We start from the raw sequence: 13070 nt of genomic DNA, 5'->3' as shown, positions 1-13070 counted from the left end.
GGGCGGGAAGGGGATGGCGGCCCCTCGCCCGCTCTCAGGGCCGGCCGGCCCGGGGGAAGCCACGCTCCTGCTGACTGGAAATCCTCCCCGGAACCGCCATCTTTCCTCCTTCCCCCTACAGCTGGGCCCTGGAGCGGCCTCCTAGCCCCGAGGAGCCGTTAGCGGGCGGCGGGAGGAGGCGCCCGCCCCGCCCTCCCCCCCACCGGCCGTTGACGACCCGAAGCGCCGCCCCCGCCCTCTGCGGACGCGGTTCCGCGGCGATGAGGGGCCGGCCGGCTCGCTCCTCCGCCATGGGCCTGGCGGCGCCGCTGCTGTTGCTGCTGCTGGCGGCGGCTGCGGGCCGGGCCGGGGCCGAGGTGCACAGCCTGCGGGGGAGCTGGCGGCTGCGCAGCGGGAACGGCTCGGTGGTGCTGCCGGGGGAGGTGCCGGGCTGCGTGCACACCGCGCTGCACCGCCGGGGCCTCATCCAGGTACGGTACCCTGCCCGGCTCCCCGCGGCCTCGGGGGCCAAGAGAGCCCGCGTACCCGCCGTGCCGCTCCGGAAGAGCCACGAAGATGGTGGAGTGGAGCGTCTACCGTATGAGGAAAGGCTGAGGGAGCTGGGGCTCTGGAGCTTGGAGGAGACTGAGGGGCGACCTCATTAATGTTTATAAATATGTAAAGGGTGAGTGTCAGGAGGATGGAGCCAGGCTCTTCTCTGTGACAACCAGTGATAGGACAAGAGGCAGTGGGTACAAACTGGAACACAGGAGGTTCCACTTAAATATGAGAAGAAACTTCTTCCTGGTGAGGCTGCCAGAGCCTGGCCCAGGCTGCCCAGGGAGGTTGTGGAGTCTCCTGTGCAGACATTCCAACCCGCCTGGACACCTTCCTGTGTAACCTCATCTGGGTGTTCCTGCTCCATGGGGGGATTGCACTGGATGAGCTTTCCAGGTCCCTTCCAACCCCTGACATTCTGTGAGTGGGCAGCCTGCCACAAAGGGAAAAAAATGACCCCCCATGTGAGATCTTCAGCAGCACAGTTAGAGGCAGCCCCCTCTCCTCCAAAACAGTGCTCTGTCCCACTGCCAGTTTTGCTGGCATTGCCAGTGCAACGGCCAGACTTTGTTTCCTTAGTCCCTCCAGAGGCAAAGGATTTGGTGGCTGCAGTATCCTCAGGTGGATGGGTAGCTGGAGGTTACAGTCCCACATTGGGCCAGGGATGCAAATGCCAGCCCGTGAGATTCTGTGGTTTTGACACAGAACCAAGGTGCTGACACCAGATGCCGACAATATCATCACAGCATGCAAGTCATGTTTACCTACAGTATTACCACAAAAGAATGAAAAGCTAAACCCAACCTGTTAAAGTTTGGCTTGATGCAAGAAGTCTAGGGATTCCAGGCATTTCAATTCATTAAAAATCCTTTTCACACGTGCAGGGCACATCAGAACAGTTGTGCTGCTTAAGGGAAGTATACTCTGAAACATGAGTATAAAACTTACGTTTAGAAGACTAGTTACTGCCTTAAGGCTTCTAAGCAGCTTTACTGCTTCTGTTTACTATTGTCTCGTTTAGTTTTTAGGTTTTTTGGAAACTGGAAGAAATGATCAAAACTGCCATTGTAGATTGGCAGCAAAGTACCCTTATATCAGCATATGCTGCTTGTCACTCAGACCTGTCAAGAACCATGATCCTTAACTGGGTCATTGTTAAAATAAGATGCCTTTTTAAAAGGAGATATGTGGAAAATGAAATGTGTGCCTAGAACAAGGAAAAAAATACAGTGAAGTTACCAAAATAATCTATAAAACCGATAAATAGACTTCCGTACTAGAAAACGTGAAGTACTGTCATATGTTGTCTGATTATATCAGATATATCTATATATTCACTGTGGGTCCAATGTTGCATTTGTTGTACAGCATTCATTTTTAAAATACATTCTGGATGCGTGCATTTTATATTTTCTATTTAATTTTTATTCTTCAAATTATCCGGCTCTGCTCCGACTAAAGTTAGAGCAGTATAAGGAGAAAGCGGCACCTCTTCAGGCACGATAATTTTCGCATTATTCTGTGTTGGCATAGGTTGCAGATCCCAGTAACAATAATAGATTCCAAAGAGTGTCATTGCCAGATAGAAGAGATAGTAAACATTGGAGAAGACACTAAGAAGGGGTAAGCTGAGCCACGACAGTCTGTTGTTTCAACATCTGTGTGCTTAGTGACAAGACATTTTGAACATATACAATTAAGGTTTTAAAATGGCTTTTCTAAAGTTCTAAAAAGTGCAGTGGGCAGGTAGACTATATATGGAAGATCAGTGAAGAGAACTGTGCTGGTTTCTCCCATCCAGAAGTGCATCAGATAAACTGAGCGTCTCAGATGTTCAGCTGTGCTGGGAGGTGTTGCTGTAAGAAGTGTGAATAATCATGCAGGAGAAACTCTGACCAATGCACTGACTCACACAAGACAGTGACGTAGTGAAAGACTCACATTTAACTGCTCACATTAAGTACTCTTACGAAGTGAGAAAATGTGATTGCTGGTTTAGCCGCATTGCTGGAAATTGACCTGTAATTTTAGTCATCTGAAGCAGCAGTGTAATGTTTGGATGTGAGGCTGTAATCATGAACTCTCACGTGCCTGGGCAGAATCCCGAGCATGCACAGAGGCACGAAAGCTTAGTCAGCCTGCTGGCCAGCTGTATGGCTCTTGCTAATAGGTAGATGAATACTTGGCTAATTAAATCGATGATGGTTGGTTGTGGACACTTAGAACATGTTTACGTGAATACAAGTATGAACTTGCTCCAGACACGTGCTGATATGGCTGGATATGAACCTGCTGTGGTCTGGAAATTGTTGCTGAATCCGCAGTGTTAGAATTAGTACGCTCTGCAGAGGAGCTGAGTTAACCAAAATACTCCACCAGTGTGGTTGCTTGACCTCTGGACTAGAGCCGGCTGGTGCCTGGCTAGGTCCAAGCTCAGAATGTGCTGACTTGTTTCCATACATAGGTGTTTATAAGTAACTTAAGATCAACTTAAACCCCTTACTCGGTTTAGCAAAACTCACTTTACAGAAAGAAGCATTCACGCAAATATTTGCACTAGGATAATGAAATTATTTTAAAATCAGATTTTTGTTTAAAAGATAGAACGGAGAGCGTGGCAAAATATGGGGGCAGCTTTAGCAGATTTCCAGTCTCTCACAGATGGTGTTAAATGTAATCAGTCCCTGCTGCTGTACTTGTAGCATTCTGAAAAGCAGCAAACCTGGGTTGTTCGAAGAGAGTCAGTGACATCATTTGTTATTGCAATGTGTGGCTTTGTGCTGCAAAGTGTGGCTCAGCTGTTTGTCCTGAGGTTTCGTCATTGCAGTGAAAATGCTTATGACCAAATGTTTTCCAATGCAGGCCCGGTGCCTAAAATCATGTTCCTATATTCCTATTTATACAAAAGGATGCACACAGCCTGAATTCGAGAGGCATAGAGGACTGGTTGCTCTGTTTCTTCAGTGCTCATTATCTCTGGAAATCAGTCCTTTTTGGGGTTGTGTCAAGTGTAGAATCAGGAGTTTTATTATAGCTGCCTAAAAGCTTTGGTCTTGAGTATTTTTTTCCGTTTGCTCCTTTTGTTCTTGCAGTGGATTTTTGTTCATCCCACTGAAAATGTTTCAAGACCAGCAATCCCAAAGCTTACTGCTTGTAATCAAAAGTGAAGATTGGCCTGAAAAGCCGTACCAGGCAACAGAACAAAGCTGGTGGCAACTAAATTATTCTGGATAGCAGTGACCTAGTGAAATCTATGTGCTGTTTTTCTGTGATTTGAAAACAGCAAATAGCAGTGCATCCTTTGCTTCTGTATCCTTGGGAATTTTTCATGGGTTAGCACCCAAACCAGAAATTTAAAACATTTGGAAGAGCCTGCTCCAACAATGTAGCTTAGTGGGCATCTCACAAACGAGGGGAAGAATGGCAGCAAGAACAAGCTGCTGGATATGAAGTCTGCAAAATGTGACTTAGATTGCAAGAGTAGGCTGCAAACAGCTTATCAGCATGTGATTCCTTTCAAATTTAGGTCGATGCACAAACTGGTTTTGCCCAGGGATGCTCTAGCTGATTGCATGTTCGTAGCCTTTAATCTGCTGTACAGGCCATACCTTTGAATTGGAAGATATCTCTCTGACACTGACAGTTTATTACTCATCTCGCTGGATCCTCTTAGCATTCATTCTGGAGATGTCTTTACTCTTTGGGTTATAAAATATACATTGGGTGAACACATCTTTCTGAATGCACCAAAAGCACGTATCTTAGAAAATGCTCTTGGGAAAGATACTTCCAGGTTTCCTACTGAAGTATTATTTTCTTCCATTTTTCACTGATGTAGATCAAATGGTGCATTAAGTGTGATAAAAGCTCTAAGGGTAGGAGATACCATCAGAGTGTGCATTCAGCTGGTTGTTTTAATAACATTTCATTAGGACTCCATGCCTCTTACTGCTATTCACATGGACAATTTCAAAGAAGACATGAGAAATGCACATAAACAAGAGTAATAGTCACTTGAATAAAGTTAGTGCAAAGCTTGGGCATAAGCATAGACATTTTGCAAATTTGCAGCGAATCTTTTGCTAACCCTACATATATGGAAAAAGAAGATTTGCAGAAACCATATTGTCTGGAGATTTAGTTTTTAACCACTGTCAGTGTAGTATTTTCTTTCAGGCACAGTTCTGATAAGCAATATGTATCAGCAGGTAAGTTGTGCATTAAATCTTTGTGCTAGAATTAGTTGTCCTTTAGCATGTGCTGTCCGAGTACTGCATGATGCCATTTCTGCTGGCCCATGACTCCTATAAAATTTCAGTTCTGATGAATATGGCTATTGTAGCTGGGTTTTCTCATCTGACAGCCATTTGCATTCATATAGAAAAGCTGTTTTGTCTAATTAGCTGTCACTTTGATTTGTAAAGAACTATTAAGGGGGGTCTGCAACTGTGATACTAATATAGGGGCTGGATAACACCGCAGTTTCTGTCCTGTTATTCAACAAGGGCATGCACTTGACACAGGACGTTACAGTGTTGTTGGTCACACTTGGATATCAAAATAGATTGGAAGACATAGAAACTTATGTATCTCGAGTGACATTTCTTCACTTCTGTGACACAGTGTATATTTTTTGTGACTTGTTCTGTATTCATATACAATATGCTGTTGCATATTTTCTGACACTTCATTGTAACTTAGATTTTTCAGAGCAAGCCAGGTAACAATTGCATTTGGTATCGTATGGTTCTAACAGCTTAAATGGCATTCATTGATTAAATAGTTGATTAAGATAAATATTTTATTTTCCATTAAAACCTGCTCTGCTGAGTTATATGAACATATGTGGAAGCATTCAAAGCCTTAGTGGAAGTTAGGATGAATATTAAAGCACACTCAAGTTTATCTTTCAAAAGCTTGTGAAGTTAAAATAGATAAAATTGATACGAGCCTGTTAAATACATCAGAGTATTCAAAGAATGTTGCGTGATGGGTATCAATATCTTGTTAATGAATTCTTTAGTAGTGTTTGGTTCTGTTTGGCTGTAACATATCTTGAGCGGAAGGTGACATTCAGTTTACTGCTTTGTTAGAATAACTGCTGAAAATGAATCACTTTAGGATGGACATCCAAAACTCTTGTTCCAAGAATACGGTCCATTCATCACTACTGTTAGTTCAGCTTGACTTCAAGCTGTAAATATGTGAAATCAGGCTTTCTGAAAATTGTATAAATGTCCTGCCAAGGAGTGTGTGGACATAGGTAAGTATCTTAACTATTTAGCTCCCAGTCTGAAGTTGGCAACAGCAAAACCGTTAAACTGTAAATCGTGAAACATCACTTGCAAGTTTTATTTTGATAATGTGTTATGTCAGCAGAATTTTCTTATGCTGCACATTATCAGCAAAGTTGATCTATGAGAGAAGAGCATGCAAGGCAATTTCAAGTTAGATCGTAACAAAAGTAGGATAAAGTGAAGGAATATGGTTTTTGTTCCCGATATCACAGTTCATTTTATTACTCGTTGATTTTCCTCCTGAATTCAGCTGAGTCTGTCTAGTGTCGCTCGGGTGGTTGTGCCGGGCTCCCTTGGACTCCTGGCTATGTGGGGGCCTAAAGCTGCACCTTCTAGGCCCGGGGTGCGTCTGGCACAGCTTTCTTACGTGGACTTTTAGCCTCACTTCTGATGTGTTCATGTCTCATCCATTTCCTGCTTAACAGGAGAAGCTCTTAGCTTGTATGACTTTCCAGTGTCCCCCTAAAATCATTACAAGGAGGAGCTTCCACCCAGCCGCTTGGCAGTGCCTTCAGTTCAGTGCTGCCAGTGCTTTTGAAATCCTGCTCATGTCCTGTTATCCCAACTGGAAATTGCTTCCTTTTGATGCTCTGAAGCAGGGCTTTTTACCTCATCTCAGCAGGTGATTTGGTGCTTGCTTACAGCATTGAAGTTGGGAGCAGAGAACAAACAGGCAGGGAGCTTGAGTGGTTCTGAATTTTTACCCAAATTGCAGGAAAACGCAAGGCTGTCATGTTTGGTGGGATCTAAAAATAGCTGAATCCACCCCTGTGACTTGCTTCCAGGAGCATGTTGAGGCAATGAATGTGAAGCATATTTAATACACGTGCAGTCTACTTCCTACCATCTTTCCAATTCTCCCAGTGCCCTTAAGGATTTTAAATGTCTTCTTTATTTTTTTTCCCCATCCAGTTTTCTGAAATAAGCATTTAATTTTAATGTGAGCTGCTTTAAATTCTGTTTCAGATAAATCCAAACAATATGACTTCTATAGGTACATCTTCCAGCACTCAAACCAGTTGCATTTAATAATGAAAAAGTCAATAATCTTGCAAGTGTATTGGAGAAGTAATTTTCCTTTCTTACAGGACTTGCGGTCATGCATTTTTCCTGAATTGCCTTAAAAGCATTGCTTGAACATTGCCACATGACTGATTCTACACCAAGCAACATTTGTCATACTTAAAACTAACCAGCAGTTAGCAGTTTTCCTGTGCGATATGAAGCTGTTTTTCTAGTTATGTAGCTATGATATCAGTAAGCTGTTAAGGTTTATATGAAGGTACACAGAACTAGGGGTTTCCCATCTAAAAAGGCAGATGCCTGTGAGGAAGATACAATATTCTTATGAGTCACAAGGGGCTAATTAGCTCTTCTATGACATGCAGTTTAGCAATCAAGGCATTTCTTGAAGGCTTTAGGCTAATACAGAAGAAGCAAGTCCCTTCAGGCAGGAGGATCTGCAGTGTGCATTTAGTATGCATTTATTAGCCTTAAATTTTATATCTTATTTAAAGTCTAAGATACATTCCCCAAAACATTTTGCATATAAAAGTAATGATATGGATATCTTAAAATTCAGGGATTGTTCTGCTAAGTTCATGATTATTTTCAGAGAATACACTGTATTACCAATACAGAGGTCACAGTTTTACTGAAGTGACAAGACCTTTTCTTTCTTGACTCTTATTCCTTTGTAGTAAGAAATTGGATAGATAGCGCATAATGTGTAGAGGCAAGGTGACAACTTTCCCTCTCTGTGGGCTCAATGAATGATGCTTATATTGCTGTGGGACTCCAGAAGGGACTATGCTGATGAGGACAGTCACTTAGATGGTATGATTAGGTGTGCTGGTACTGTAAAACACTCCTCTCAAAGGGAACCTTAATGCAGCTACGCTTTCTCTTAGCTGGGTTTGAGTCATGTAGTGCCAAAGAGGTTGGTCTTTGTTTTTGAAAAGCAGTTCAGCTGAGCAGGTGCTGAAGAGGATTGAACTGAGCTGGCAGTCAGAGACACAGATACCTGCACTCGGAGCCGTCTGCCACGGGGATGTTACACCATGTATTTCTGCTGCCTTTGAATCAGGTGAAGGTGGTGAGTTATCAGGTCCACATACCTGATTCCTACAGCCTCGGTGAGGAACACTGTGACCCGTCGTAAAGTAATCAGTACAGCATGAAGCCAGAAAGGTCGAGGACGTAGCCTAGACCAGCTGTGCCTTTCATTCTTCCTGGGTAGTGTGGCTGAAGGGAAAAGACCACATTTGGTATAAATGCAGCATTTTTCTCAAAAGCAGTCATTTCATTTTATACAGCAAATGAAATTATATTGCTGCTTCTCTTTCTCCCTTTCTCCAAATATAAGAATTTAAGTCAGCCTTACCACACCAAGACTAGTTGACACAAAACAACTGGAATATTTGCAGTTATTTTGAACTGTAGAGATTTGTTCACTGCTGTACCTAGAGGCCTAAAATGCTGTTTCTTTGTCTCTTAAAATCGTATTAGTCTTACTTTCTCCATCATTATGAAGGTGATCATATTTCTGTTCCTCTCATTAAGTCACAAGCTGTCTTGGCTTTTTTTTTTTTTTTTAATTTCCAGCCAAGTCATTTCTAATATAAAAACAAACCCTGTTCCCTCTAGTTTAAGTATGAATGATTATAGCAAACAGGTTTTGACCTGTGTAGGTGAAGTCAAATATTACCAAAGCTTTGCTTTCACATATTATTTCAAAGGTGAGAAGGAATATCAGGACTAACTAAATAAGGTGGATTTTGCATTTGCAGACTGTCCGAAATAAGAAGTGCTCATCTAATGGATATTACGATGCATTTCATGTAGTAACACTATTACTAAATAAGTCTTGTCATTTTCTTTTTCTTGGTGTTATTAGGATCCATACTATAGATTTAATGATGTGATGTACGGATGGATCTCACTGGATAATTGGACTTACAGCAGGATGTTCACATCTCCTTTTGATATCAGGTATGCAGTAAGGATACGTCTAAAATAGTTCTGTGCCACCTTTCATGTGGAATTGCAAGTTAATCCATCAGCTCAAAATCTGCATAATACTTTTGTGTCTAATAAAACAAATAATGCAATAATGTACAGCTGCAAAGCTGTTGCTAAAGAACACTTCGGTTGTTGCTTTTTCCTATTTTTTTTTTTAATTGTTAAAAATTACTTACGAATTACCAGCTGAGGAAGGTTGATACTCAGGCTATCTGGAAGCCAACCTGTCTGATATCTGGTGGGTATGTGAACATGCTGTGTGGCAGACTTGAGCCACTGCAGCTGTCATCTTTATTTGACACACACTAAGTCAAATGATTTTAGAGGTAGTTGATGCAAATGCTGCCAAAGATAACTGTGATACACGTGTTTATATTGTCTGTCTCCTGTGTGGTGTTAACTCCAGGTATTCTAACAGGTTTTTATGTGTATGTTACATTCTACAGAAAGTGGCAGAAAGTGAACTTGGTTTTCGAGGGAGTAGATACAGTAGCACAGATCCTGATCAACAATATCACTCTTGGGAGAACAGACAACATGTTCAACAGATATGTAAGTAATGTGTTTGTTTCTGAAGGTGCTTCTGTTTTTTCTTCAAAGCATTTTTGTTGAGCACTTTTTTGAGCACTTCCAGTGCATTCAGCTGCACATAAAAATAGGTGCTTGGACTTAGAAAGTGTTGACCTGAGGACTGCATGTGTAATCAGATAACTGTTAGGAAGAGAAGTGTATTTACCTTTTCAGTAGCGACAGAGTCAGATTTAGAGGTGAACGTGTCGCTCTAAATGAGCGGACACATGCAAGAGGATCAATTCAGCTAATAGTATAAGTCTTGCTTCTTGGGATCTGTCACAGCTCTAAGGAAACGTAAGCTTAAATCTGTTATATTAGCTGTAAATCTGCTTACTGATTGGTATTAGAATGGTTTACATGTGAATACTGAAATAAAAATGCACATGTTGCAAAGCCTTTGTGTTTCCATGTTTGTTTGTTTTTTTAATATAGGGTTTTTATTTTTAATATTGGGCTTTTGATAACATTGGCTTGCATTTTTGAGCTTAGCCTATATCAGCATGAGAGTACTCATCATGGAACAATCTTGAGAGTGGCAAAAACATTCCAACTAATTTTATAGCTTCACAATATAAAATTATTCTGGCTACTAGCAGAAGGGACAATCCTTGCTTTTCTCTTAGAATCAAAAAAAGGAGAAGTTAAAGGAAGAGTGTTAGTGGAATAACTGAATTACAAAGGAACTCTGGTGTCTTCATATCTCAGTGTTTACCGTTCTGGCAGGTTTTATTGCAGAGGTACTGGCCTGAGACATGAGAGCTAGTTTCTGCCACCTGGGTCTGTGTGACCTGGGACAAATCACTTAGTTTCTCTGTCACTTAGTTTTACCATCAGTCAAATAAGAAATGTCTTAGAGCTTTTATGCAATTGTAATTATTTGCTATTTAGAGAGTGTCTAAAGGGTTGCCAGTAGCAGGCTCTCTAGAATCGGGAAGCGATATTATTTTGCCCTTATTTCTGCAACTTCACTCTGTCTGAGATTGTAACAGTGAAATGGCCTTCACTGTAAAAGCAGAGTGTACAGTATTAGATTGTGTCTAGGATTACTGTGACCCAGACTTGTGCTTTGCTCACCTGTTCCACACGGCAACAACATCTGCAGGAAGGACTCTGTGAAGGCTCTGTATGGGGGATACTATTTACTTTGTAATTTTCTGCTGTACTCTACAGATGTAAGTGATGCTATAGCTGGGCTGCTCACAAGTTGGAAAAAATTGCCAAGACTTGGCTTGTCACAAATGAACACTGTGAAGAAGAAATGGGTATTAGCCATTGGAAACATATTAGCTTGATAGTACAGGATAATTCTGAAACCGAACATTTGCAGGGGATTTTGTGGGCCAGTGAGGAAGCCCCCAAATGCTTCATTTGGTGCTGGTATAGAATGCGTATCCATACATTTTGCGGATGAGAGTGCAGCTGGCATGAAATACAGCTTTGCAGCATTCACGCAAAAGGCAGCTTAGTGCTTTGTGGTAGATAAGCTGGCGGCACAGAGTGAGTTGGAAGGACTCCTGTATAGACCAGCTTTCTGAGTTGGAACAAGGTGTCTTTCTAAAGATGCAGAGGAGTTCTGAATGACGAAGGAAGGTAAAGATTGTCTTGCCGTCCTTATCCCTCAAGCACTTCTGTGTGCAAGCAGAGTGCTGCAGCCTGCGGTGGGGGCTCAGTATGGGGAAAGTGGTTTGTCCAGAAACATCTGCTTGTATCTCGAATGTTACTGTGTCTTCTCTTTTTTTCAGCTTAAGAAGTAGCTTCTCTTTTCCTTCAAAACCAGGGCCTGTTCAGACTGTACTTCAAAAGCCTTTGAATAATAGATGTATGGTATTAAAATCTCAATGTAACATGGATTATAAATCTCATAAATAAATGTCAGCACTGTAATGATTTTGTTCTGTTTTCTTGACCTAGAGCTTTGATATTACTAGTGTGATCAAGGAGGTCAATTTTGTTGAAGTCCATTTCTTGTCAGCCGTTTCATATGCAGCAGAGCAGAGCAGATGTCACAAAGCGTACAGCGTCCCCCCAGCGTGCCCTCCACCTGTGCAGAAAGGAGAGTGCCACGCTAATTTCATCAGGAAGGTAGGGGCAGAATTGTCTGTCTGTGGCTTTAGGCTTGGAAAGAGGAATGCACCATGTGCTTTCCTTACAGATGTATTCTGAAACCTGCAATGTCATTTTATAAGTAGGGCATATTTTTCATTGCAGCTTTCTTCCTCTGTCCCCCCTAGAAACCTGTAATCTATCATGTCAATAACACAAGAGGCATAAGAAGGCCGGGCTTCATATCTAGGTGATAAGAATGTTTAAAAGGCTGTTTTCATTAAGGAGTCAGTAAGGAGACTTGCTGCTAAGAGAGCAGGATAGCATTGGGAAATGTATAATCATTACATTTTGATCCACTGGGTGGGTTGAGCAACGTATGCTGACAATAGACTTCACACTTGCAAATACCAGTGTATATTGCCAGGGCTGTAAAAATCTCAGCCAGGCAGCTTTGTGAGTGTTTGCTATTGCTCATGTGCTGTGCTATTTATACTGGCAGCTCTGACATGTCCCGAGGAGTGTTATCCAACAGAGGACCTGTTCTCATTATGGTGTTGTGAAATGTGACTTAAAAGTACAATGTTCTGTGAAAACAACAATGTAATATACAATGAATGAAGCTCAGAAACTCTGATATGGCTTCAATGCTGTTTAAACTTCTCAGGGCAAACTGTCATTTGAGTAGCATCTCATGTATTTCAGATAGCTTTGCAGCAGATAGAGAAAACGGCCAGGTGATTTTATTTTGGACTTTCTCTTTTTGGGTGTTTTTTGCATGTTTTTCTCCGCTTGAATGCCATTCTTGTTCATTACTTTTAATCTTCTTAATGTTTAGACCCTCCTCAAAAAAAAAGGGTAGAATCTTGTTAGTCTAAACCTGGATGTAATTTCCTATCAAATTTGCTAATGGAAACATGGACTCCATGTCCTGGGGAGATGCTTCAGTATTAAGATGTTGTCGTTATTATTACCTGCTGCTACTTTTGTTTTCACTACATTTTAGAAGGTTGATTAATTCTTCTGAGTCCACTGTGTGTCTTAAAAATCAGTGCAGGGAGGAGCTTGGAAGGAAGAAAGCACTTAAACACCTGTATTCTTATTTATAGAGCAAAACCATCCAGGAATGATTTTATGCTTTACTGAATTATACCTTTAAATTCGTAAGAAAATGCCCTAGTGCTTTTCCTCAAAGGAGTTGTCTGACTGTACTTGGAAGCTGCTCCAGACATTTCCAGAAACATCTTTAGGTCCATATATATGGCAACAACCGCACTGATGTCACATTTAAAAGTAAACAAACATACTGTCTTAAAGTAATGGAGAGCTGTTTACACATTTTAGGTTCAGTATTAAGTGCAGTAAACACATCTAAATCTTAAGAGGAATTTGTGGCGAAATGCAGTGGTAAGATACTTGAGTGATACAAGAGTATTGTTCTTATGCCATACTGTTTCTGATAGCAGTCTCTGCAATATTACCAGTGAAACGTGACAGTCTGTCAGCGGTTTGTTTATTTGTTATAAAGGGAAAATTACTTTCAATCTGACTTGTTTTCTAAGAATGCGTTGTCCCTGTTTTTACACTTGAAATAGGTAC

At 41.6% G+C, this 13070-nt stretch overlaps 1 protein-coding gene across 9 annotated transcripts in view; it reads left to right on the top strand.

Annotated features, from left to right (window-relative positions):
- The first annotated feature begins 232 nt into the window (after positions 1-232).
- MANBA (mannosidase beta) overlaps positions 233-13070 on the top strand; it is a 50134-nt gene continuing 37296 nt past the window's right edge. For 6 of the 9 annotated variants that reach the window (XR_014183977.1, XR_014183978.1, XR_014183979.1 and 3 more), the window contains exons 1-4: positions 233-470; positions 8731-8825; positions 9302-9407; positions 11340-11510. Coding sequence is in view for 4 of the 9 variants with exons in the window: in XM_082051933.1 (XP_081908059.1) it covers positions 261-470; positions 8731-8825; positions 9302-9407; positions 11340-11510 (582 nt within the window). In the remaining 5 variants the exon portion in view is untranslated. Of the gene's footprint in view, positions 471-493; positions 665-7646; positions 7921-8730; positions 8826-9301; positions 9408-11339; positions 11511-13070 lie in introns of those variants that run through there. The other 3 variants (XM_082051936.1, XM_082051935.1, XM_082051934.1) reach the window with 3 other exon arrangements.

This window comes from Streptopelia decaocto, assembly GCF_964273445.1.
Source record: "Streptopelia decaocto genome assembly, chromosome: 4".
In the NCBI taxonomy this organism is placed as follows: domain Eukaryota; kingdom Metazoa; phylum Chordata; class Aves; order Columbiformes; family Columbidae; genus Streptopelia; species Streptopelia decaocto.
This window is presented reverse-complemented; position numbering and strand designations above follow the sequence as displayed.